At 41.0% G+C, this 23,242-nt stretch overlaps 1 protein-coding gene across 1 annotated transcript; it reads right to left on the bottom strand.

Moving 5' to 3' along the window:
• Positions 1–833: 833 nt before the first annotated feature.
• LOC137374211 (uncharacterized) lies at positions 834–20,279 on the bottom strand. The gene is made up of 7 exons (XM_068039998.1): positions 19,924–20,279; positions 17,298–17,450; positions 11,887–12,009; positions 11,373–11,503; positions 10,574–10,735; positions 7,399–7,625; positions 834–1,945 (listed from the first exon to the last, which is right to left on the bottom strand). Exons 1-7 carry the CDS (start codon positions 19,988–19,990, stop codon positions 1,834–1,836), a joined length of 975 nt encoding a protein of 324 aa, XP_067896099.1. The 5' UTR covers positions 19,991–20,279; the 3' UTR covers positions 834–1,833.
• Positions 20,280–23,242: the final 2,963 nt, after the last annotated feature.

Below are 23,242 nucleotides of genomic sequence, written 5' to 3'. Positions count from 1 at the left end.
ATGAAACCAAGCAAGCGCAATTGCACCCAGCTGGATGACAGTGCGCAGGCATTAGAGCAGAATTCCATAGTCAACCATGTCAACGGTTGCAGACAGGTCAAGAAAGGACAAGGAGGGATAGTTCACCTCTGTCACTGTCAACTAGGATGTCATTTGTGACTTTGATAAGAGCCGTTTCAGTACTGTGGCAGGGTGAAATCCTGATCAGAGGGATTCAAACATGAAGTTCCAAGAAAGATGGGCATGGGTTCAGGAGGCAACACATTCAAGGACTTTGAAGATGAAAGGAGGTTGGAGATGGGCAGTTGTTTGTAAGGTCAGAGGGGTCAAGAGTTTTTTTTTGGAGGAGAGGGGTGATAATTGCAGATTTGAAGAGGGGAATAGTACCTGAGGAGAGAGCACCATTAATATCAGCTAACATAGTTGCCAGCCTGGTCAGTTTAGTAGGAATAGAGTTTAGAGAGCAAGAGACTAAGTTTCAGTCAAAGCTAGGATGTAAATGTAATCATTCAAAATATGATTATAGATGGCAAGGGCCAACATATTGTGTTCTCAATATGGAATGAGCTGTTGAATTTATTAGTTGCATTTTTCCTTCATCAGGTTGTAAATGCATTGTAAAAATTAATTGCCCAATGTTAAAAGTATCATTTTCACTAGAACATAGAATCCTTCATACATCCTGCATGATAGAAACGTTGCAAATTAATCCATTTGCAATATTTCTACAAAGCATTGTTTGCATTTAAATTAGATTAAAGAGTTTGTATGATTTACCAATGTTACGTGCATTTTTAAAAAAATCATACTTTTGTAATCCAATTTCATTTTATTTGGAAAAATTCTAAATAACCAAATTACTCACAAAAGACAGACATGAAATGACATTTTGTGTCATTTGCGGCATTGTACGCCATTTCAATATTACATTAAGAGCACTACTCATAACACAAGACAAATGTATACATTTACGAAATCCATAGACAATTACTTTTTTCTTTAATACATACATGCAAAGTATCCCCAACACTGGTCAAAATTCATTCCCAAATATGTTTAAGTTTTATATCGAAAACCCAACATACTTGGTCAAGGTTAAAGTGCAATTGCCATTATTAGATTACTAATATTGCTATTGCACTAAATTACTCCTGTTGCAATTATAACTACAAATTCTACCTGCTTACTATGATCTAAACATTTAATTTTTAGTTTAATACAAATGGAATTAAATAAAAAGCAGTACATTTTCAATCAACGTGTGCAATTCTAACCTTAAAAACTCAACTTCACACAATGGCTTATTTCCACGGAAAAAAGATGCCTTTAGAAATTTCCAAAATGAACAGTACCAAATTTGCACAAATCTTAAAGAATGTCAGAGGATCTATTATTCTAATTGTCCACAATTGTGGACAACCATCTGTAGTCACCATTTTTAATGTTAAGTTGTTAAAACAAGCTATTCTTAAAAAAAAAGTGAACTAGTTTAATTTTACGTCACAAGCTCCCCAAAAATGCAATTTTAAGACGATGTAACTACTAATTTTCTCCACCAACCAAATATACTGGAGTTTTCTCCATGTATTTCCCAGTGCCCACCTTTTAATCTCAATTTCCGTTCCAACTTTCCATATGTTGTCCAAGACTGGATCCCAAGTAAGAATGCCCTAATTTGGACACCTCTAGTCTTACAAAAAAAGTCAATTTGTAGTTTTTGTGCAACTGTAGGAAATCCAGCTGTCATTTGCCATTAAGCCACTAGGATTTTCTTACTATGGACAAACCTGCATGATGACTTATTCAAGATACAATCTCAAATATTTTAAATAATTAACAAGACAGATTTTGTTCTGGTGGGCTGCATTTCAGCACCTCGATAATCTTATCCAACTCTTCAAGGCAGGGTTTGATTAATTTGCTCTGTGTATATGCAATTCTAAGTCTGTAAGAGAAGAACAGTTTGTTATTTCATGCCTGAAAGTCTAGCTTTTTTTTTCATTAATGAAATAGATTGCGAAACAATGCTTCGTCCTCACTTTCTTAAATTATTCAACTTTTTAGTGCATGGATCAAGCTTACAGTGCTACCAACATCAGGACTGCTTCCCCAAAATAGTTAGCCAAAATGCTTGCTGATAGTTCTTGAACAAGAACTGTGCAAAGGATTGAGAGGGCGCTTGCATCTTAGTGGACCTCTGTTTTAAGCACAATGTTAGCATAGCGCTGTAGTAAACTCAGATGAATTTACCAAAAGTGTAGTAACTATGTTTTTTAAAAAAAAGTAGTGAGTGAATCTCTCATGGCATTAGGAAGGTACATCAATAGAGGCATTATGCAATTTAATGCATGATTTATTAGTCATGGCCATTGATTTACAGTGGACTGTCAAATTTACAGCCATGCCCCATTCTTCAATCAACTGAGTATATTTCTGCCAGAACATTCCAAGATGCAGTATAATCCACAATTTGGTAGTAGTGGTGAGTGAATAAGAAAGTGGTGTGGTCAGCACATGTACATACATGCCAACCGAAGTGATCTGAAGCCCAGGACAATGCTTCTCACTCTCTCAAAGAAAACAATTCCATATACAAGTTTATTACACTGTGAAACGTGTAGTATGAGATATATTCTGTTACAGACATAAGAGGGAGCCAACTATTAGGGGGAAAATTGAATTGATTGGTCATTTTTTGGTAGATTTTCTCAATTGTTCAGAGATGTCTTTATACATTTTTTCGGAGCTAAGGCTTTTGACACTCAAACAGATGATGCATATAGGAGAGAGGGAGCAATGCAGATTCACCAGCAATGATACAGGACTAACAGGGTTAAATTATGAGGAAAGGTTGTGTAGACTAAGTTTATATTCCCTTGAACATAAAAAAAAATGATTAAGTAGTGACGTAAATGGAGGTGTTTAAGATGATTGAATAATTTTATAGGGAAGCCATTTCCTCTGGTTAGATTGTCCAGATCAACGGGGCATAACCTTGAAATTAGAGCTAGGCTGTTCAGGGGGTAATGCCAGGATGTACTTTACACTCCCACACTCTGAACCACCACCCTCCACCCAACCAACCAAAAAAAAACTATGGAGACTAGATCAGTTGAAAATTTCAAAACTGAGGTTGATAAGATTTTTGTTATAAGGATATTATGGAAAATGAAACCAAAGCAGATAAATGGACAAAGATGCAGATCAGACATGATCTAATTGAATGGCAGAACAGGCTTGAGGGACTGAATGCCCTACTCCTGTTTATATTTTCTAAAGGCTTAGACAAAGAGACAGAGTAATGTATCTAAATTTGCTGCGAGACAAAGTTAGGTGGAAATACAAGTTGTGAGGAGGACACAGAAGCTGCAAAGAGAGATAGACAGGCTAATAAGATAACAGATGGAGTATAATGTGGGGAAAGTGAGAGGTTATTCACTTTGGTAGTGAGCATTGAAAAGCAGAATTTCTTTTGAAAAGGCATGAAAATGTTAATGTTCAGAGAGACTTGGTGTACTCGAACGAAGAACACAGCATGCAGGTAGAGCAAGCAATTAAGAAAATTGCATGTTGGACTTTATTGCGAGGGGATTAGGGTACAAGAAAAAGTAGTCTTGCTACAATTGTACAAGGTTTTGGTGAGACCACACCTGGAATACTGTGCAGTTTTGGTCTCCATATTTCATTAGATTGGTCCCTGCAATGAGAGAGGTGTCCTATGATGAGAGGCTGAGTAAATTGAGTCTGTATTCTCTGGCATTAAGAATGAGAGGTGATCTCATTGAAACATTCAAGATTATGAAGGGGCTTGACAGGGTAGAAACAGACATTGTTTCCTCTGGCTGGGGAATCTAGAACAAGGGTGGACAGTTTCAGGATCAGGTGCTGATTGTTTAGGAGATGAGAAATTTCTTCACTCAAAAGGGTTATGAATCTTGGAATTCTTTACCCTAGAGGGCTGTGGATGTACCATCATTGAATACATTTAAGGCTAAGATAGGGAGATTTTTTAGTGTCTCAGGGAATCAAGGGATTTAGGGAGCAAGCAGGAAAGTGGAGTTGAAGCCAAAGATCAGCCATGATCATAGTGAATGGCAGAGCAGGCTTGACAGGCCACATGGTTTACTACGATGTTTTTATAGCCCTTATGTAGCCATTTTTGATATAGGATTCCAGAGAAATAGTCTGTATTTAACCATGGGGTTAGTCAGCCTCAATCCTTTGCTTTTACAGTATATTGCATTTATACCAACGCTGGTTGATTTTTCCCCTCCCCAGCCCAGGTTAGAGAAAGTTCTAATAACTTACTGCCACTAATTGAGATTAGGCAACTCAGCTCAGTACAGAGATTGAACTTAGAAGCTTCCTGGTCTATGTGGCTCAGTTCTATTGTGCTCAGTGAACTTTCCAACTGAGCATTCAGGGAAAGAGAAAGTTTTATTCAATAGATTCAGAGAAAAAAAGATGCAAGACTGTACTCGAAATAGGAAGGTTCCCTTTGCTCATGTGTTATACGTCAAGATACACAACACAAACTTATTGGAGAAGGCAAGGTAGTGACAGGCAATTTTCCTTAAAAAGCACTATCCCTATTATATTAGAAAAAAGATAGACGCCCAAGTTCCTTAGTCATCAGAGTTTGGGCTGGGGCAGGAGTCTGGAGAACAAAAATTACAATTCAGTAACATCTACCAGAAGTGTGAATATTAGGGTATGTGTAGCATTGGGCTGGATAATTCTTGCATCAAAGAACAAAGAACAGTACAGCACAGGAACAAGCCATTCGGCCCTCCAAGCCTGCACCGATCCTGATGCCTGCCGAAACTAACACCTTCTGCACTTCCGGGGCCCATATCCCTCTATTCCCTCCCTATTCATGTATTTGTCAAGATGTCTCTTAAATGTCGCTATCGTATCTGCTTCCACCACCTCCCCTGGCAGCAAGTTCCAGGCACTCACCACCCTCTGTGTAAAGAACTTGCCTCGCACATCCCCTCGCACCTTAAACCTATGTCCCCTAGTAACTGACTCTTCCACCCTGGGAAAAAGCTTCTGACTATCCACTCTGTCCATGCCACTCATAACATTGTAAACCTCTATCATGTCGCCCCAGTGAAAACAATCCGAGTTTTTCCAACTTCTCCTCATTGCTAATGCCCTCCAGACCAGGCAACATCCTGGTAAACCTCCTCTGTACCCTCTATAAAGCCTCCACGTCCTTCTGGTAGTGTGGCGACCAGAATTGCACGCAATATTCTAAGTGTGGCCTAACTAAGGTTCTGTACAGCTGCAACATGACTTGCCAATTTTTATACTCTATGCCCCAACCGATGAAGGCAAGCATGCTGTATGCCTTCTTGACTACCTTATCCACCTGCGTTGCCACTTTCAGTGACCTGTGGACCTGTACGCCCAGATCTCTCTGCCTGTCAATACTCCCAAGGGTTCTGCCATTTACTGTATACCTCCCACCTGCATTAGACCTTCCAAAATGCATTACCTCACATTTGTCTGGATTAAACTCCATCTGCCATTTCTCCGCCCAAGTCTCTAACCGATCTATATCCTGCTGTATCCTCATCATTATCCGCAACTCCACCAACCTTTGTGTCGTCCGCAAACTTACTAATCAGACCAGCTACATTTTCCTCCAAATCATTTATATATACTACAAACAGCAAAGGTCCCAGCACTGATCCCTGCAGAACACCACTAGTCACATCCCTCCATTCAGAAAAACACCCATCCACTGTTACTCTGTCTTCTGTGACTGAGCCAGTTCTGTATCCATCTTGCCAGCTCACCTCTGATCCCATGTGACTTCACCTTTTGCACCAGTCTGCCATGCGGGACCTTGTCAAAGGCTTTACTGAAGTCCATATAGACAACATCCACCGCCCTTCCCTCATCAACCATCTTAGTCACTTCCTCAAAAAACTCAATCAAATTAGTAAGACACGACCTCCCCTTCACAAAACCATGCTGTCTCTCACTAATAAGTTCGTTTGTTTCCAAATGGGAGTAAATCCTGTCCCGAAGAATCCGCTCTAATAGTTTCCCTACCATTGACGTAAGGCTCACCGGCCTATAATTTCCTGGATTATCCTTGCCACCCTTCTTAAACAAAGGAACAACATTGGCTATTTTCCAGTCCTCTGGGATCTCACCTGTAGCCAATGATGATGCAAAGATTTCTGTCAAGGCCCCAGCAATTTCTTCCCTTGCCTCCCTCAGTATTCTGGGGTAGATCCCATCAGGCCCTGGGGACTTATCTACCTTAATGCTTTGCAAGACACCCAACACCTCCTTTTTGATAACGAGATGACTGAGACTATCTGCACTCCTTTCCCTAGGCTCATCATCCACCAAGTCCTTCTCCTTGGTGAATACTGATGCAAAGTACTCATTTAGCACCTCGCCCATTTCCTCTGGCTCCACACATCGATTCCCATCTCTGTCCTTGAGTGGGCCGACCCTTTCCCTGGTTACCCTCTTGCTCTTTATATATGTATAAAAAGCCTTGTTTGCCAATGACTTTTCATGACCCCTTTTAGCCCTCCTAACTCCTTGCTTAAGTTCCTTCCTACTGTCTTTATATTCCTCAAGTGCTTCATCTGTTCCTAGCCTTCCCGCCCTTACAAATGCTTCCTTTTTCTTTTTGACTAGGCTCACAATATCCAGTGTTATCCAAGCTTCCCGAAACTTGCCAAACTTGTCTTTCTTCCTCACAGGAACATGCTGGTCCTGGATTCTAATCAGCTGAAGTTTGAAAGACTCCCACATGTCAGATGTTGATTTACCCTCAAACAGCCACCCCCAATCTAAATTCTTCAGTTCCTGCCTAATATTGTTAGAATTAGCCTTCCCCCAATTTAGCACCTTCACCCGAGGAGCCTGTCAAAGTTCAAACCAGAGCAAAGTACCCAAGGGATCTCAATACCCATATTCTGGTAAGGGGGAAAAATAAAGAGCAAATTTGGCAGAAAAAGTACAAGAAAATTAGGAATTTGAAAAATTATTTTAAAAAAGTCCATCTTCAATTTTGATTTAGTCATGCAAGGCATTCCCATTAACTTGCTTAGTGACATTACTGGAGGAGGAGAGGGGGCAGGAAAGGGAAAGCAAGAAAGAAAACAAGAACAAAAAGTTAAGAACCCATGTGTTCTAGAGTACCTCCATAGAATACAGGGCTTCTGGCCACCTGAAAGCCATTCCAAAGTCACTAACCCCAGAGAAAGCATCATCAGTTGGCCATTTAGAATACCCCTCAACATTTTTAATAGCTGATTTTCAAATGTACAGCAAAGTACTTTGGATAGGAAACTCCCCAGACTCAAATCCCCTTTTTACATAAATCTATAATGCACATTTTATTACAAAAAGCATATAGATATGTACCGTTTCTTAAGTTGCTTATACTTCTCCAATTCTAAACAGCTTCTCTGCAAGCTAGTTATGCACTGAACAGCTAAAGCAGCGAAACATTGTTGCGTGCATTCATTATGGAAGCTATTATCCCACTGAGGAAGTTCACTTGTATATCTCCAGGCAATTAGTACATAGTCTAATGCAGTTTCCCAGCACTCTGATTGCAATAATAGTCTCCCTTGTTCCAGGCAAATCTTCTGCAAGACAACAAAATAAAATATATGCATTATTAACAAATTCTAAAAAGTCACTTCTGTCTTGATCCACAGAATTTTCACATGACCCATCAGTAGTACATGACAGCATCTTTCCATTAGGTCAGGATGCTCTGGGCTTAACAGATAGAAGGTACTATACAAGCAGAGAAAAATAGTTCCTAATTTCTCCTCCTTCACATTCATGAATTCCTGACCAAGGAAACTGAAGTTAAAAAGACAATAGTTGCAGAAACATCCAGTCTTCATAATTGGAAATGCTTAAACTTTGCATACATCAACAGCAAAAAGGAGCAACTTTTGTGCTTCATTTTTTAATTTTGAAAAGAAACGCTTTTAACAATATTAGCAAGGGAAAAAACAGTTGATAGGGGTCTTGGAAGTATTAAAAGATATTGAATTTGAATTACAGTTGATGTTGATTTAACCTAGTAGGTTGCAGGTACTTGTTACAACTTTTACATAGTGCCTTTAGCATAATAAAACGTCGCGAGGCACTTCACAGGAGCATCATCAAACAAAGTATGACACCGAGCCACAAAAGGAGATATTAGGTCAGATGACCAAATGTTTAGTCAAGGAGGTAGGTTTTCAGGAGCATCTTAAAAAGGAGGAAAACAAGGTGGAGGTGGAGAGGTATCGGGAGGGTATTCCACAGTTTAGGGCCTAGGTAGCTAAGGCACAGCCATCAATGATAGTGATTAAAATCAGGGATGCGGAAGAGGCCAGAATTAGAGGGGCACAGATATCTTGGACGGTTGTGGGGCTGGAGGAGATTACAGAGATAGGGAGGGACAAGGCCATAAAAGGGATTTGAAAACAAGAATGAGAATTCTGAAATCAAGACATTGCTTGACTGGGAGCCAATGTAGGTCAGTGTTAGGGGCACGGGACTTAGTGAGAGTTAAAACCCAGGCAGTAGTGTTTTGGATGACAAGTTTAGAGAGAATATGAGACACCAGTCAGGACTGTGTTGGAATAGTCAAGTCTAGAGGTAACTTAAGACGTGAATGAGGGTTTCAGCAGCAAATGAGCTGAGGCAGGGGTGAAGTTAAAGATTTTTGTACGGGTGGGAGGGAGAGTTTGGACCTGTGCTGTTTCTAATTTATAGTAGAGGCTTCAATTCTGCAGTTAGTCAGATTCACAGGTACAACCAAACTCAAATGGCGTTGTTGAATCAGAGGAGGCAACTAAAATATAGTTTAACAAAATTCTTAAGCAAGCAGAACAATGTAGATGAAATTTAATAACTAAAATAGCCAAAGGGGGAGGATGAAAGATTGCAAGCTTTTAGTAGACAGCAGTAGTCAACTGGCAAATCACTGCACAGCAACAAAGTAGATAGAATGTTGAACTATATAACCTAATAGCGAGCACAAGCCACATCTAGTGACCAAGCCATTCAAGCTGTGGATGACTGGAGAAATTTAAACTTTTTAATCCTTCAAAAGGAAGTGACCAGAAGATAGTATGACGTTATGTAAAAGGAGATCCAGAATATTACTTCAGTGTAGACTTTGACAGGACAAGGGGGTGTATAGATGCAGACCAGTAAAAAACACGTTTTGGGGACTGAAGCAAGCAAGCTATTCATACAAAGTTAACATGGAACAACATTCTAGGCAAGGTAATGGAGGCAAAACCCTGCAAAAAAAGTTGGATATTGCGATTTATTTTCAGTGAGAGAAAAAAAAAGTTGAAGTCCTTTTGGATGCCATGATGGGCTTGCTCATCTGTTATTTATCCTGTAAACCTTGAAAGATGGGCAGTGGGGAGAATGTTTTTCCACCAGTAGTACAAAATAGACTCATAGCAAATAGGCAACTTCTTACAATACACACAACTATCTTTTCAATTAACTTCAACAGAAAAAGAAAATTGAGCACAATGTAAAGCAGACTGCTGATTCGCCATGACCCCATTTCACACAACAGCAGATGACCAAATTTGCCCCCTAGGTTTAGTAGTGGTCAGCTCAGCTCCCTTAGTGGAATCCAGAACTCTATTCAAACCATACCCAAACTCATGTTATCAATACCCACTTGTGAAGAGAAATTTTTTCAAGAATGTAAATACATCCCTTCCTAGTAAGTAAATGCATAGTGCAGTAGTATTGAGCCTTTTATTAAAACTCAACACATTTAAGATAAAATCTATAAACAGTTGGGAGCATTACATTTCATAGAATCGTAGAAATTTACTACATGGAAGGAGGTCATTCATCCAGTCCTGTCCACACTGGCCAACAATTAGCCATCCAGCCCAATCTCAGTATCCAGTTCTTGGTCTGTAGCCTTGTAGGTTACAACACTTCAAGTTCATATCCAAGTACTTTTTAAATGTTGTGGGTTTCTCCTTCTACCATCCTCTCAGGTAGTGAGTTTCAAATCCTCACCATCCTCTGGGTGAAGAAAAATTCCCCTCAAATCCCCTCTACATGTCCTACCTCTTGCCCTAAACCTATACCCCCTGGTTATGGACCCTTCAACTAAGGGGAATAGGGCGTTCCTATCCTCTCTAGCTAGACCCCTCAATTTTATACACTTCAATTAGGTCTCCCCGCAGCCTCCTCTGTTCCAAAGAAAACAACTCTAGCCTATTCAATCTTTCCTCAAATTCCCCAGTTCATGCAACATCCTCAGGCCTCAGGATTTGTTTCAAAATAAATAAAGATTTTACATTGATCATTCACAGACCTTGACTAGAACATGCATGTAATGAGAATAGATTTAAGCATTACTATCAAATAGCCTGCTGCACTTACTGAGCTGACAAATAAGCGAGGTACGGAAGGCTAATGGGAGCCGTGAAATTATATTGAAGTATATTAGTAACTTAAAAAGAGAAAGGTAGAAGATTGAACAGAAAACAAACCCATTTGATGACCTTCCACTCAGTGTTTAAAAGCAATTTTGTTGAAGAACACAAACCTTAAAAGCCTGAAGATGGACATGTGCTTTTCGGTAGCAGTATGCATCTCTATTGGAACCCAAGCGCCATCGAGGTATTGATCGGTACATGTTGATTTTACTCAACTCCAGCTGTTCCTGAGCAAATTTCAAGTTTAATGATGGAAGAACCAATTTCAAGTCCTGTTTTAGGAAAAAAAATAATAGTTTGACGTATCTCCAAACTAAACACACCCTTATTCATGGTGTAAATTGAAATCTCGTCAAGGTACAATTACCACAGGGAAGCATTGGTCATAAGAACACAAGAAACAGGAGCAAGATTAGATGATATGGCGCTTCAAGCCTGCTCTGTCATTCAATATCATGGCTGATCTTCTCCCTCAATTCCACTTTCCTGCCTGCTCCCCATATCTCTCAATTCCCTGAGAAACCAAAACTCTATCTATCCCAGCCTGAAATATACTCAACGATGGATCATCTACAACCCTCTAGGGTACAGAATTCCCAAGATTCACAACCTTTTCAGCGAAGAGGTTTTCCTCTTCTCAATCCTAAATGATTGTCCCCTTATTCTGCAAATGCACCTGTGTTCTAGATTCCCTAGCCAGGGGAAATAACCTCGCAGTGTCAAGCCCCTTCAGAATCTTGTATCTTTCAATTAGATTTTTTTTTATGCTTCAGAGAATATAAACCCAATTTACTCAGCTTCTCATTATTGGATAACCCTCTCATCTCAGGAACCAGACTCCAGTCCATCTGAGATGTAAGAAATTAAGTTTATGAAGTATTAAATTACTGTTGTAACGCAAGTACATACCTCATCATCAAGTTCTGGATATCTGTGCAATAAAAGAGTACGCACAAGCTGGGATGACGCGAGGTCATTCAGTTTGAATTCTAAATTTGAACCTGGCTTAAAATTCAGTCGCTGTTTCTTGAAAGGCAGTTCTAAGGAGGAAAAAGAAATGAGCTAAATTTTGTCTTTCATGGAAATGTTTTGCTTTTTATGGCAGTTGTCATCATTTTCCAACATTACAAAACTATTCTCGGAATTCTATTGTAATGCTTTAGTTGTGTGCATTTGCTTTACTGACAGTTGGCATAGCAAAGGAATCACCAGCACTGCACAGATGTCTTGCCTTGGAAGTAAGAAACAGCATTTCACAAGTCATACTTAACTGTCAATCATATATGAAAATGAAGACAACTGTATAGCATCTGCACCCACGGAGGACAATGATCTCCAACACTAAATTCTAAATGATCTGGATTTGGATGCAAAGTAAACACTGGGAAATACTCAGGCTTGTATTATATGCCATCTCACACACCTTTCTCGTTACCATTTTGCAATGTTTTTGTCTGATAGTTGGAAGCTGCTGGTGAACTGAAGCACAATCTTCTTCCGTTTCCAAATTTTCTTCTGACAAAAGATGAGACTTCAGAAATATTTTCTGTTGAAAGGAAAACTAAAATGTACTTACAGCAAAATGACAAGATAGATAACAGCTAATGGCTACTGACAGTCAAGTATAAGCAAAGATGGTATGAGAGTGCAAGGTTTCAGAGCTCCTACCTATTAACCAAATAACCACAGGAGCTGTCGATAACTTCAGTCTACCTACTACAGTTGTAGCAGTTTTATTGGTCCTCCAGCAAGGACCTGGACTAAGCAATTCATGAATAGCAAATCAGAAAAATGGTATTATCTTAAATGCTTGGCTTGAAGTTACAACTTTTGCTATAAATTTGGCCAGGAAGATCATTCTGGACCTCAACTCAGCGAACGCACTCTCGATTCTAAGTCAGTAGGGTTATAGGTTCAAGCTCCATTCTACGGCCATAGTCCAAACATGGGCGGCACAGTGGTTAGCACCGCAGCCTCACAGCTCCAGCGTCCTGGGTTTGGTTCTGGGTACAGCCTGTGCGGAGTTTGCAAGTTCTCCCTGTGACCGCGTGGGTTCCGCCAGGTGCTCTGGTTTCCTCCCACAGCCAAAAACTTGCAGGTTGATAGGTAAATTGGCCATTGTAAATTGCCCCTAGTGTAGGTAGGTGGTAGGAGAATGGTGGGGATGTGGTAGGGAATATGGGATTAATGTAGGATTAGTATAAATGGATGGTTGTTTGTTGGCACAGACTCAGTGGGCTGAAGGGCCTGTTTCAGTGCTGTATCTCTCCATGACTATGGACAAAATAGCTGAACTCCATAGGTGAGGTGGGAGTAATTGTCCTTTACATCAAGGCAGCATTTGACAGAGTATGTCAAGAAGCCCTTGTAAAATTTAAATCAATGGGAATTTGGGGAAAACTCTCCACTGGTGGAAGTCATACCCAGCACAAAGGAAAATTGTTGTGGTTGTTGGAGGCCAATCATCTCAGCCCCAGGAAATCCCTGCAGCTGCCTCATCAATTACCTTCCCTCCATCATCAAAAGGTCAGAAATGGGAATGTTCGCTGATGATTGCACAATATTCAATTTTGCTTGCAACTCTTCATAATTAAGTAGTCTGTGCCTGCAGGCAGCAAAACCTGAACATTCAGGCATGGGTTGATAAGTGGCAAGTAACATTTGTGCCACACAAGCAATGGGCAATGACCATACCCAACAAGAAAGTGACTAACCACCTTCCCTTGATGTTCTATAGCATTACCATTGCCAAATACCATCAACATCCTGGGGGTCATCACTAACCAGAAGCTTAACTGGACCAGCCATTTAAATACTCTGGCTACAAGAGCAGGTCAGAGGTTGGGACTTCTGCGGCGAGTGACTCAGCACCTGATTCTGCAAAGCCTGCCACCATCTGCAAGGAACAATTCAGGAGTGTGATGGAACACTCTCCACTTGCCTGGATGAGCACATTTCCAACACTCAAGATTCACTCGTCCACCATCGGGATATCATGGCTGCATGTATACCATCTACAAGATGCACTTCAACCTGCCAAGGCTTCTTTGACAGCAACTCCCAAACCCACGACCTCTCCCCCCTAGAAGGACAAGGGTAGCAAGTGCATGGGAACACCACCACCTGCAAGTTCCCCTCCAACTGACACACCATCTTGACTTGAAAATATAGCACAATTCCTTCATTGAAAAGCTAGAAACAGTGGAGCTCCAAAGAGACTTGGGTGTCCTGGATCATTAAAATGTCATGAACAGGTACATGAAAGAATCGAAAAGGCTAATAGAATGCTGGCCTCTATACCTAGAGGATGAGAATACAAGGAGGTGGAAGTCTTGCTTCAGCTTGAGGGAGAGAAGAGTGGGTCCAAGACTAGTATTTTAAACTTAAATAAGGGCAATTATGAGGGCATGAAAGCAGAGCTAGCTAAAGTGAACTGGCAAATCAGGTTAAAGGATAGGTCAATAGAGATGCAGTGGCAGACATTTAAGGGGATATTTCAGAATACACAGAATAAATACATTTCAATGAGAAAGAAAAATTCCAAGGGTGGGACCCGCCATCCGTGGTTAACTAAAACAGTTAAAGATAGTATCAAACTTAAAGAAAAAGCCTATAATTGCGCAAAGATGGGAGGCAGGTCAGAAGATTGGACAGAATATAAAAAACAGCAAAGAATGACTAAGATTGATAAGGAAAGTAAAATTAGAGTACAAGAGAAAACTAGCTAGAAATATAAAGACAGATAGTAAGAGTTTCTATGTTTTAAAAAGAAAGAAAAGAGTTAAAGTGAGCGTTGGTCCTATAGAAAGTGAGGCTGGGGAATTAATAATGGATAATAAGGAGATGGCAAATGAAATGAACAGGTATTTTGCATCGGACCTTCACTATTGAGGATACAAGTAACATCCCAGTATTAGCTGTAAGTCAGGAAATGGAAGGGAGGGAGGAACTCAAGAAAATTACAATCACCAAGAAAGCGGTACTGAACAAATTGTTGGAGCTGTGGCTGATGGACTTCATCCGAGGGTCTTAAAAGAAGTGGCTAGTGAGATAGTTGATGCATTAGTTTTAATTTTCCAAAATTCCCTAGATTCAGGGAAGGTTCCGTTAGATTGGAAAATAGTGAATGTAACTCCTTTATTCAAACATGAGGGAGGCAGAAAGCAGGAAACTACAGGCTCAATAGCTTAACATCTGACTTAGGGAAAATGTTGGAAGCTATTAAAGACAGTATAGCAGGGCATTTAGAAAAATTCACGGTAATCAGGCAGAGTCAACATGGTTTTGTGAAAGGGAAATCATGTTTAACCAATTTATTGGAGTTCTTTGAAGTAACAACATGTGCTGTGGATAAAGGCAACCCGGTGGATGTATTGTACTTAGATTTCCAGAAGGCATTTGATAAGGTGCCACATCAGAGTTTATTGCAGAAAATAAAAGCTCATGATGTAGGGGGTAACATATTGGCATGGATTGAAAATTGGCTAGCTAACAGGAAACAGGGAGTAGACATAAATGGGTCATTTTCTGGTTGGCAAGATGCAACGAGTGGTGTGCCACAGGGATCTGTGCTAGGACCTGAACATTTTACCATTTATATAAATGACTTAGATGAAGGGACCTAAGGTATGGTTGCTAAATTTGCTGATGACACAAAGATAGGTAGGAAAGTAACTTGTGAAGGACATAAGGTGACTACAAAGGGATATAGATAAGTTAAGTGAGTGGGCAAAGACCTGGCAAATGGAGTATAATGTGGGAAAGTGGGAAATCGTCCACTTTGGTAGGAAGAATAAAAAAAGAACCATATTATCTAAATGATGAGAAATTGCAGAGCTCCGAGATGCAGAGGGATTTGGGTGTCTTGGTGCATGAATCACAAAAGGTTAGTATGCAGGTACAGCATGTAATTAGGAAAGCTAATAAAATATCATTTATCACAAGGGGAATTGAATGCAAAAGTAGGGAGGTTATGCTTCAACCGTACAGGGCATTGGTGAGACCACATCTGGAGTACTGTGTACAGTGCTGGTCTCTTTATTTAAGGATGTAAATGCATTGGAGGCAGTACAGAGAAGGTTTACTAGACTAATAACTTGAATGAGCGGGCTGTCTTACAAGGAAAGATTGGTCAGACTAGGCTTGTATCGGCTGGAATTTAGAAGAGGAAGAGGTGACTTGATTGAAACATACAAGATCCGGAGGGGTCTTGACAGGATGGAGGTGGGTAGGATGTTTCCCCTTGTGGGAGAATCTAGAATCTAAGAGTCACTGTTTACAAATAAAGGGTCGCCCATTTAAGATAGAGATGAAGATAAATCTTTTCTCAGAGGGTTGAGAGTCTTTGGAATTCTCTTCCACAAAAGGCAGTGGAAGCAGAGTCTTTGAATATTTTTAAGGCAGAGGTAGATAGATTCTTAATAAGCAAGGGAGTGGAAGATTATCGGGGGTAGGTGGAAATGTGGAGCAATCAGTTCAGCCATGAACTTATTGAATGGCAGAGCAGGCTCGAGGGGCCGAGTGGCCTACTCCTAATTTATATGTTTGTATGTTCTTACACAAACCCCTGGTTAGGCCATACCTGGAGTAGTTCTGGGCACACCTTAGGAAGGATATTTTGTACTTGGAATGCGTGCAACATAGGTTTACTAGAATGATACCTGGACTCCAAGGGTTAAATTGCAAGGAGAGATTATACAAACTAGTGCTGTATTCCCTGAAATTTAGAAGTAGTTGGGTGATTTGATCGAAGTGTAAGATATTAAGGGGAACAGATACTAGTAGGTAGAAACTATTTCTACTGGCTGGGGGAGTCTAGGGCTGGTGGGCATAGTCTAAAAATTGGAGCCCAACCTTTCAGGAGTAAAATTAAGAAGTACTTCTACGCACAAAGGGTGGTAGAAGTTTGTAAGTTTTCCGGAAACAATAATTGATGCTATATGAATTGTTAATTTAAAATGAATATGATAGCTTTGGTTAACACAATTCTATTAAGGAACATGGTGCAAAGGCTGGTATATGGAGTTCAGTCAGATCAGCCATGATCTCAGTGGATGGTGGAGCAGACTTTTTTTTTTAATTTTCGTTTGAGGGATATGGTCGTTGCCCATCCTTAATTGCCCTTGAGAAGGTGGTGGTGAGCTTCCTTCTTGAACCACTGCAGTCCTCGGGTGTAAGTACACTGCTGTTAGGAAGGGAGTTCCAGTATGTTGACCCAGTAACAGTGAAGGAATGGTAATATAGTTCCAAGTCAGGATGGTGTACGGCTTGGAGGGGAACCGGCAGGTGGTGGTGTCTGCATGCATCTGCTGCCCTTGTACTTCTAGATGGTAGAGGTCATGGGTTTGGAAGGTGCTATCGAAGAAGGCTTGGTGAGTTTCTGCAGTGCATCTTGTAGCTGGTACACACTGCTGCCACTGTACATCAGTGGTGAAGGGAGTGAATGTTGAAGGTAGTGGATGGGGTGCCAATCAAGCAGGCTTCTTTGTCCTGGATAGTGTTGAGCTTCTTGTGTTGTCGGAGCTGCACCCTGGGCTTGAGGGGCTAAATGGCCTACTCCTGTACTTGTGGTACCTACAGAGTGCTAAGTAGCCCAATACAGGTTAACTTTCAACTCTGTTGAACTCCCCATCTCACCAGATAGTGGGAGTGGAAAAAGGGATGAACTCCCCATCTCTGCCAGATTGTTATTGTACTCCTGGTGACAACCCAAGAGAGGCATTAGAATAGCCCAATTCCTCTTTAAATTTCTTAAAAGAAAAATGGGATGAAGATGGCTGATGCCTTATTAATCATTATACTATGAGGAAAATACACACACACACACAAACAGACCTGGCGTAACATTCAGATTTTGAACGAAACAATCATCTGATGAGATGTTGTCTGTTCTTCGGAAAGACGTTGGAATATTGACATGAAGTGTTGTTAACTGTGACGGTGTTCTTGTAGAATTCAGAATATCTTCATAGGACCTGCGCAGGTGGACTGAAGGGACAAAAGGTATTTTAAACATTATTCAACAGAATTTTGGCTTATTTATGTGACAGCACCTGCAAGTTATTTTGCTTCCATTATTTCAAAGGCAAATGCACATGTCAAAGGGACAACCAAGCATCCCTGCAGTCATCTACTGTGGCATATGTTTGGTCCAGGAGGATTAAAAAAAGATTTTTAAAGAAGTATATTTTGTTCACTACGCTATATACTACCATAAGCACTTACACTATGTACTGCCTTATAAACACCAGTTGTGTTTTTAAGTGAATTTTGCAAAGTAGAAATATTTCTTTCATACAGGGTACAAGTTAAGATAATCAAAAAAGCTGAATATTTGAAATTGATAGGACATGGAATCCCCTACCAGAGGCAGTGAAACAAAATCCATAATAATTTGTAAATTGCTGCAGTCCACGTGGCGCAAGTACATCCACAGTGCTGCTGAGAAGGGAGTTCCAGGATTTTGGCCCAACGATGAAGAAAGAGCGGCGATATAGTTCCAAGTCTGATGGTGTGTGGCTTGGAAAGGAATTTGTAGGTGGCAGCATTTCCACTTGCCTGCTGCCCATGTTCTTCTTGGCAGTAGAACTTGTGGGTTCGGAAGATGCCATTGCAGAAGTCTTGGTGGGTTGCTGTAGTCCATCTTATAGATGGTACACACTGCAGCCACAGTACACCGGTGGTGGAGGGAGTGAATATTTAAGGTGGTGAATGGGGTATCGAACAAGTGGCCAGCTTTGTTCTGGATGGGTGTCAAGCTTAAGTGTTGTTAGGGCTACACTCATCCAGGCTAGTGGGGAGTTTTCCATCACTCTGCTAACTTACGACATGTAAATGGTGGGAGTGGAGAGGGGGTTACTCTTCACAGAATACCCAGCCTCTGACCTGTTCTTGTAGCCACAGTATTTATGGGGTTCATCCAGTTAAGTTTCAGATCAATGGTGACCCCTAGGATGTTGATGGTTGAGGGGGGGGGGTGGATTTGGCAATGGTAGTACTGTTGAATGTCAAGGGAAAATGGTTAGACTCCTATTGGAGATGCCGATTAGCTGCCACTTGTATAGCACGAATGTTAATGTTACTTGCCACTTATCAGCACAAGCCTGAATGTTGTCCAGGTCATGCTTCATTATCTGAGGAGTTGTGAAAGGAATTGAACATTGCAATCATCAGCATATGTCTCCACTTCTGACCTCATGATGGAGGGAAGATCATTGAGGCAGCAGCTGAAGAATGGTTGGGTGTAGGACACGAACCTGCAAAGCTTTCTGACTGGCCTCCAACAATCAGGTATGACTCCAGCCAGTGGAGAGTACTGCCCCACCACCAATTTTTTTATTTGTTTGTTTGTGGAATGTGGGCATCGCTGGCTAGGCCAGCATTTATTGCCCATCCCTAATTGCCCTTGAACTGAGAATGGTTTGCTAGGCCATTTAAGAGTCAACCACATTGCTGTGGGTCTGAAGTCATTTGGAGACAACACCTTCCATCACTTTGCTGATAATTGTGTGTGGACTGATGGGGTGGCAATTGGCTCAATTGGATTTGAGCTGATTTTTGTATTACTTGAAGTTTAAAATCCATTATAAATGTGGCTATCATTTATTTAACCAGGCACGCAATGAAGCCGAAGGTGAAGAGACTGGCCAACAGGGGTCTCATGACATGTCTAAAAGGTTAGCTTTAGGGTTTGGATTTTTAAAAAAAAAAATCACACCACATTCATGGATAAGGTAGAAAGAATAAATTTCTGTACTTCGTTTTATTTGTTCCCAAAATTTCTCGATCAGATCATATCTGGTAACTTTCTCTCCACAGATGCTACCTGACCTGCTGAGCACTTCCAGCAACTGCAGTACTTTACTTTTGTATGTAGTCATTATTAGTTATGCATTTTGTTTTTACACTATAAAATACATTGTATTGATTATTGATCAATACACTATACATTTAAATATCTGTCAGAACAATAAAATTTGTATTTTATGATGGTAAACTAATGACACCCTTTAATTGCTGGCTCACGTTTGGCGCCTACTGCAAATTCGATTTCCTACGATAGTGAACTATGCCCTCAATTTGTTTCTAATTAATAAATCAACTTTATACATTAGGTTTATTTACTTGGATTACCCCCACAATATTTTCTAATTTTAAGTTTAAAAAGATACATTTTGTATGCATATGCAGGATGGCGAAAACCGCTTTCTCATCTGCCCGCCAATACCACGGTAAAACGACTATCTCCTTAAAGCACATAACTCAGCTTTTTCTGACAAGAACAACACAGATCGATAGTTTAACTTCACAGATGCAATACTTTGTGTATATTACCGTTATATTGACTTTCAGTATTTTTTAAACTGGCAAACGACTGCACTCCCCTTCCCTCCCCCATCGCCTCGTCTCAGTTAAGCGCCTTATTTTTTCCGCGTCTATTTAAAACTGGGTTTTTACTCACCAGCAATCTTAGGCTGCGGGTTTGGAATTTCCACCAGAACTTGCCTCAGGTTTACAGCAGGAGCCATTAACAAATATATAGAATATAAAACTAAACTAAATTACCCAAAAGTCTACTTATTTTGAGGGAGGGGGGGAATCTTGGAACTATTAAAAGCTCCTGGATTCGGACTCAGTTTTCCTGCTAAATGAGTGATTTCGTCTTGTAAATTGCACGGGATAAAGAGGATGGAAGTTTTTTCCCATAAATGTTCACTGACTGATGTTGCAATCTGGTGCTGTATCTTTTTCCCCCCCTGTTCCCTTCCCTCAGCCCGAGTCTTTGCTATCCACCTGACTGGACTGCACTGCACTAAATGACTGACTTCGCGGTAGATTCACTAAAACCTTTCCGTCCTCTGGCTGCAATGTAACAAAATGGAAATTGCCGCGCGGGCGGGGCTTCGTCAATTTCACCCAATACCGTCGCCGCACACATCCCCTAAGCTCTTTCTATTGGATACTCGTCAGTCCTTTTAACCGGAACTCCAAATTCACCACTTGCCAATATACTAAGAAGACTTTGTAATCAGCTTGTGCGAAAGATACACCTACACTTCGAAAATTGCTGATTAATTAATTAATTATACAGGGCAGACACTGTCAAAGGTGCTCGTGACTTTTCAGGAATTTAGCAAGAATAAAGCAGGACAGACATCCGTTTGACTGAATGGATTCGCACTAGAGGGGCAAATTCAGAGAAACTTTTGCTTATATCAGCTTTTAAACGATTGCTGAGTCAGAATTAGGGAGTGCGAAAGAACGAAAACTGTAGGATGGAGAGTAGGAGTGATTAAATGACAAAAGGGATGATGGTACAAGGCAAAAGAAGGTGATAATGGGCCAAATAAAGAAAAGATGGGTTCAGAGAAGCTATAAAAACAGCAGTAGAAATCGTGAGTTCAAGTCGCACACCAGAGACTCGATCACAAAAATCTAGGCTGACGCTGCAGTTCAGTATAAGAACATAAGAAATAGGAGTGGGAGTAGGCCAGTATTGAGGTAGTGAAAAGTTAACTCTGTTTCTCTCTACACAGATGCTGCCAGACCTGCTGAGTATTTCCAGCACTTTCTGGTCTCATTTGAGAGAGTGCTGCACTGTTGGGGGTACTGTCTTTAAGATGAAACGTTAAGCCTAGGCCCTGTCTATTTCTCTCAGGTGGATGTAAAAGATCCTCTGGAACTATTTCAAAGAGCAGGGGAGTTATCACTGGTGTCCTGGCCAATATTTATACCTTAATCAACATTACTAATAAAACGATTATCTGGTCATTACCACATTGTTGTTTGTGGGAGCTTGCTGTGCACATATTGGTTGATGTGTTTCCTACATTAGTTTAGTTTAGTTTAGAGATACAGCACTGAAACAGGCCCTTCGGCCCACCGAGTCTGTGCTGACCATCAACCACCCATTTATACTAATCCTACACTAATCCCATATTCCTACCACATCCCTACCTGTTCCTGTATTTCCCTACCACCTACCTATACTAGGGGCAGTTTGTAATGGCCAATTTATGTACCAACCTGCAAGTCTTTTGGCTTGTGGGAGGAAACCGGAGCGCCCGGAGAAAACCCACGCAGACACAGGGAGAACAGTTCAAAAGTACTTCATTGGCTGTAAGGCGTTTTGGGATGTCCCGAGGTCACAAAAGGTTCTACATGAATGCAAGTCTTTCTTTTAGTAGAGGAAAGGGAAGCATGGTACTTCTGGGATGGGCTGTTGTTTTGTGCTGATTCCAAACAATGGCTAATTTATTAGCAATGTCTGGTCATGCAGAAAGATACTTTAGCACTTTGAGAGGTTCAGCTGGAAGAAAAGCAAGTAGGCCCCAGGGGTGTGGACCACCATGCCCGTAAGGGATCCCTATCCAAGCACCAGCCCATACCTCCAGTCCACTGACAGTCCATTTCCCTACCACCTACCTATACTAGGGGCAGTTTGTAATGGCCAATTTACCTATCAACCTGCAAGTCTTTGGCTGTGGGAGGAAACCGGAGCACCCGGCGGAAACCCACGCGGTCACAGGGAGAACTTGCAAACTCCACACAGGCAGTACCCAGAATTGAACCCGGGTCGCTGGAGCTGTGAGGCTGCAGTGCTAACCACTGTGCCGCCCTTCTTTGTCACCAAGTGCCTGCTACATGAAAGAAAATGGGAGCAGTGGCTAAGATCTAAAGTGTTGATCTCAATATTATGGCTGTAAAATACCTCACAGACGTGAACTACTAGAACTTGTAGATGCGGTGCTTTTCCTCAATGTTGCTTTGAGCTTCATTGAAACAGTGCAGGAGGTCAAGGACCGGGCGGTCAGAGTGGGAGTGGAATGGAAATTTAAATGCCAAGTAGCCAGAAGCTCAGGGTCATGCAAGCTGACTAAACAGAGGTGTACAGTAAAGTGATTACCCATTTTGCACTTGGTCTCCCCTATGTAGAGGAGTCCCCATTGTGAGCAGCGAATACAGTATACCGTGTTGATTAAAGTACAAGTAAATCACTATTTCACTTGGAAGGAGCCTTGCACAGTGGGAAAGAGGAGGTAAAAGGGCAGGTGTTACATCTTCTATTCTTGCATGGGAAAGTACCATGGGCAAGGAAGTGTGTATTGGGGTGATGGGAGAGTGGACTAGGTTGTTGTGGAATCATTGGTCTTTGGAATGCTGAAAGCGGAGACAAAGATGTATTTGGTGATGGCATAGTGCTGGAGGTGGCGGAAAATGGTGAAGGAATTATCCGTTGAATGGGAAGGCTGGTGGGATGGAAGATGAGAACTAAGGGGATCCTATTTTGGTTTCAGTGATTGCTCCTTGAATCCTTTAAAATTACACAAGAGCTATGGTTGGCATTAGGTGATTTTCAGTAGAAAATGAGGCTCAAGATGTGGTATGTTATTAATAGCTATTATCATCAATTCAGTGGCAAGAACATGAAAGAAGCAAAAGAAATTCTATGATGTTAACAGTTTCACAATTTTTAAAGAAAGAAAGACAGACTTACGTTTATATAGTGCCTTTCTCAACCGGATGGCTCAAAGCGCATTACAGCCAATGAAGTACCTTTTTAAAATGTAGTCACTGTTGTAAAGTAGGAAACGCAGCAGCCGGTATGTGCACAGCAAACTCCCACAAACAGCAGTGTGATAATGACCAGATAATCTGTTTTAGTGACGTTGATTGAGGGATAAATATTGGCCAAGACCCTAGGGATAACTCCCCTCCTCTTCTTCAAAATAGCGCCAAGGGATTTTTTACATCCACCCAAGCAAGCAGATGAGGCCTTG

Source organism: Heterodontus francisci, chromosome 10, assembly GCF_036365525.1.
Source record: "Heterodontus francisci isolate sHetFra1 chromosome 10, sHetFra1.hap1, whole genome shotgun sequence".
NCBI classification, from domain to species: domain Eukaryota; kingdom Metazoa; phylum Chordata; class Chondrichthyes; order Heterodontiformes; family Heterodontidae; genus Heterodontus; species Heterodontus francisci.
The sequence above is the reverse complement of the archived record's forward strand: the minus strand, read 5'-3'. Positions and strand labels throughout refer to the sequence as shown.